General features: G+C 33.1%; 1 protein-coding gene across 1 annotated transcript; it reads left to right on the top strand.

Moving 5' to 3' along the window:
* The first annotated feature begins 2,770 nt into the window (after positions 1-2,770).
* On the top strand, positions 2,771-3,712 carry LOC104983140 (olfactory receptor 8K3-like). Its single transcript, XM_010832612.1, has one exon. It carries the CDS (start codon positions 2,771-2,773, stop codon positions 3,710-3,712), a length of 942 nt encoding a protein of 313 aa, XP_010830914.1.
* The last annotated feature ends 613 nt before the right edge of the window (positions 3,713-4,325 follow it).

Below are 4,325 nucleotides of genomic sequence, written 5' to 3'. Positions count from 1 at the left end.
TCTGACTGAAAATATAAATTATCTCATGAGGTACAGCTTTAAAAAAATAACAACTGATATTCAACAAAGATGTTAAACTCTGAGAAAACTATTTGGTTTTTGTAGAATGTTAAAGCATGAGAGAAAAACAAAAGCACTCTATCTTTTCTTATATTTACAGGAAAATTGAAATTTGCTAAGTTTGTATGTTCTCACTTTCATAGTTGCAAAACGAAGCAAAGAAACAAAAGCAAGTTTCATACTACTTCTTACTAAATATATTGAAGATATTTCTCTAAATTTATTCTCTAGTGATGCACATTTCAATATTTCTGATATAAGAAAAGTATATACATCAAGGCAAGACTGGCGATTAGGAGGTCTTAAAATTATAAGCAATATTTTTAGTGAATTAAATGCAGATTTCATGTAATCATTTTCACATATAATGTTATAAAATTGTGCTTTTATTCCTTTTCTTATAAAGATCCTTTAGCGATTACTGTCACTGTAATTTTTATTGTAATCTGTATCATTTCTATTTCTTTAAAGAAACATTCAGGCTCACAATATTTTAAATTTAATAATTATCTACCTTAATCTGCCATCCACTTCTTACACTGGCATATTCTTGATATGTGAATTATTAGGGACCTTCAGATATATTTTTATTTGATTATATAAAAATAACTATCTTTTGTATTATAGTTTGAAGGAATTTCTTTGACTTAAGATGTAAAATTTAAAATGATATACAAGAATCCATGTGTAGCCATTCTATAGTGTATTTCATCCCATCACTCTAGTGCATTATTACTTAACATAGGAACTTTGAACATTTTTTTTTATCATACTGTGGCCCATTGTGCTCAGTTGCTAAGTTCCAGGTGACTGAGACCCTATAGACTGTAGCCTGCCAGGCTTCTCTGTCCATGGGATTTTCCATGGCAAGAAACTGGAATGTGTTGCCATTTCCTTTCCATGGGCTCTTTCTGACCCAGGGATTGAACTCATGTCTCCTGCATTGGCAGGCAAATTCTTTAATCCTGAGTCACCAGGGAAGTTTCCTTTTAAAGTTTAGCATCCCTTTATTCAAAGCAAGTTATTATGATATTCAAGATATGAAAACAATGCTAATTACTTCTCTTTCTTCCAATTTGCTCAACTTTCCTCATATTGCCTTGGGTTCTTGCATAATAAAATACATCTGAATTCTTACAAGTTAGTAGAAGTCCATTATAGTGAAAATGTCCCTTGGGTCAGATTAATATTTTAAGAAAATATAGATCAAAATAAATTTTTATTCACATGTTGCTAAAATAACTAAGAAACTTAGATTAAAAAAATCCAAGCACTCTGATGGCCCAGTATTATTTCTGCAGAAGGGGCAAGGCTTGGAATAAATTGCATGTATTCCATTGTACATTATATAATCTTCACCTGTTAATCATATTGCCTTGACAAAGAAGGTATGTCACAGTGCAGATGAATTTATATACACAAAGAAGATCTGTTTGAGCTAAACTATTGACTTCATTTTATATATATATATATAACCTGTAACCGTATTGGCCTTGTGTATGAAACTAAACTTTCAGATAAGTTGAATTGTTTTCCCAAACTAGCCCTTTTTATATACCATAAGGAAATTTAGAGCAGAGATTCTATCTATCATGTACCTATCTTTCTATCTACCTATTATACGTCTTATATGTTTCTTCACAGAAATATAAACGTCTCACTGCAATCTGTTACAGTTTTCTTATTTATACAGCTGTCTAATACGTGTCAAGTGTGTTAACTGTTTCAGCCTATATCAACTGTACATAGAACTATATAGAACTCTGTGTTGGAGTAGCAAGTTCTACACATTTTCTGAATTCTGGTTTTAAAATTTTATTATGGATAGTATTTCATAGCATCATAATTTATTATATAATTGGCATATGTATTGTCATATTATTAAATTTAATTTATACATTTCACTATGTAATTGCAATTATATAAATGACTAGATAGAAATTATAGAAAGTCTGCAAGAACAGCACAATAATAGTTTATATATGTAGCCCTCAAATTTATGTCTTAACTTTTTTCTTGTCATATCTATGTCTGTATCTATTATATTTCTTGTTTGTATCTATACATCTATGTATGTATATATGTATCTATTTATCTATCATCTCTCTATCTATAACATCCTGGTTTTTCAACCTTGGTAATATTGAGATTTTAGACAGATATGGTGATTTATAGGATGTTTAGAGGCATCTCTGACCTCCAATCATCATATGCCAATAGCTTCCACATTCCAGTTGTAACAATTAACATGTCTTCTCAATTTTGACAAATGTCCTTTGGTTAGTAAAATAATTTCCAGTTCAGAAACAGCAACTATCTCTGTCTCTATCACTATTTATATATTTTATTATATGTAGGAAAATGAAAGTGTTAGTTGCTCAGTCATGTTTGACTCTTTGCAACCCCATAGACTGTAGCCTGCCAGGCTCCTCTATCCTTGGGATTCTCTGGGCCAGAATACTGGAGTGAGTTGCTATTCCCTTCTCCAGGGGATTTTCTTGATTCAGGGATTGAACCCAGATCTCCTGAACTGCAGGCAGATTCTTTATTATCTGAGCCATGAGATGAGTTTATTTTCAAATATCCTAAACTGGAAAGTTTAATCTGTTTATACTAGCTTTGCATAGTGAAACTCTTCCAGATGATGATACATAAAACCTATTGACTATGTTGATATTTCTACCCAGAACAGGTTCTTTAATAAACCTGAATGGAAAGACTCAATGGAACAGGGTCGAGTGAATTCATCCTCATGGGAATTACTGACCGCCCTGAGCTGCAGGCTCCATTGTTTGGGCTCTTCCTCACCATCTACGTGATCTCAGTGGTGGGCAACTTGGGCATGATCATCCTCACCAAGATGGACTCCAAGCTACAGACACCCATGTACTTCTTTCTTAGACACCTTGCTTTTACAGATCTTGGTTATTCTACAACTGTGGGACCCAAAATGTTAGTAAATTTTGTTGAGGATCAAAATATAATCTCCTATTACTCTTGTGCTATGCAGCTAGCTTTCTTTCTTGTGTTTATCATTAGTGAAATTTTTATTCTGTCAGCAATGTCTTATGACCGCTATGTGGCCATCTGTAACCCTCTTCTCTACCCAGTCATCATGTCACAAAGAGTATGCTGGGTGCTGGTAGCGATCCCCTATGTCTACAGCACGTTTGTGTCTCTTCTCATCACCGTAAAATTATTTAATTTATCTTTCTGTGGCTACAGAGCCATCAGTCATTTCTACTGTGATAGTCTTCCTTTGTTACCTTTGCTCTGCTCAAATACACATGAAGTAGAAATGATTATTCTGATTTTAGCTGGGTTTGATTTGATTTTCTCTCTTCTGATAGTTCTTGTGTCTTACCTTCTCATTCTTGTATCCATTCTCAGGATGAGCTCTGCTGAAGGCAGGCACAAGGCTTTCTCTACCTGTGGATCCCACTTGACTGTGGTCATAGTGTTCTATGGGACTTTACTATTTATGTATGTGCAACCAGAGTCCAGCCATTCCTTTGACACTGATAAAGTGGCTTCCATATTGTATACTCTCATTATCCCTATGTTGAATCCCTTAATCTACAGCTTGAGGAATAAAGATGTAAAATGTGCACTACATAGGGTGTGGAAAAAATCAGGCAACCTTTTTTATTAATATGCAATGCAATTTCTATAAACTGGTTATGGACTCTAAATTTTGTTCTATGTGCCTCCAAATTAAGTAGTGAGTATAAATATTTTCAACAATTATTTATAGATTATATTATATATACTAGGAAATTCCAACTGTTGCAAATAGATTAATGAACAAAATAGTAAAAAAAAAAAAAATTGCCTTAAGCATAAAAGACCAATTTTGTACATAAATTAAGTAAACGTCAGGAGAATGTGTTAGGTGGATATAGACAAAGAAATGACTGTCCAGGTTTCTGAATGTTTTCTCATCTTTTAGAAAAAAGTTACAGCATGTTGTGTGTGTCTGTGAGTTTTTTATTTTCTTTTGTTTTTGCCATCACACTTTCCCCAGTATGTTTCATCTGTGTATTTGAAGTCATCAATCACATTTGTTTTCGCAAATATTCTTATTCTTTACACTGAGACCCCACATTTTCTATCATCAATTCTTCTAATTCCTTATAAGAACCTATTCACCTATTAACTGAAAATATGGCACAAAGTGAAGAAGAACTAAAGAGCCACTTGATGAAAGTGAAAGAGGAGAGTGAAAAAGTTGGCTTAAAGCTTACCATTCAGAAAACTAACATCAT

This window comes from Bison bison, unplaced genomic scaffold (genome assembly GCF_000754665.1).
Source record: "Bison bison bison isolate TAMUID 2011002044 unplaced genomic scaffold, Bison_UMD1.0 scf7180017861774, whole genome shotgun sequence".
Taxonomy (NCBI): domain Eukaryota; kingdom Metazoa; phylum Chordata; class Mammalia; order Artiodactyla; family Bovidae; genus Bison; species Bison bison.
Note: the sequence above shows the minus strand (reverse complement) of the source record. Positions and strands in the feature narration are given on the sequence as shown.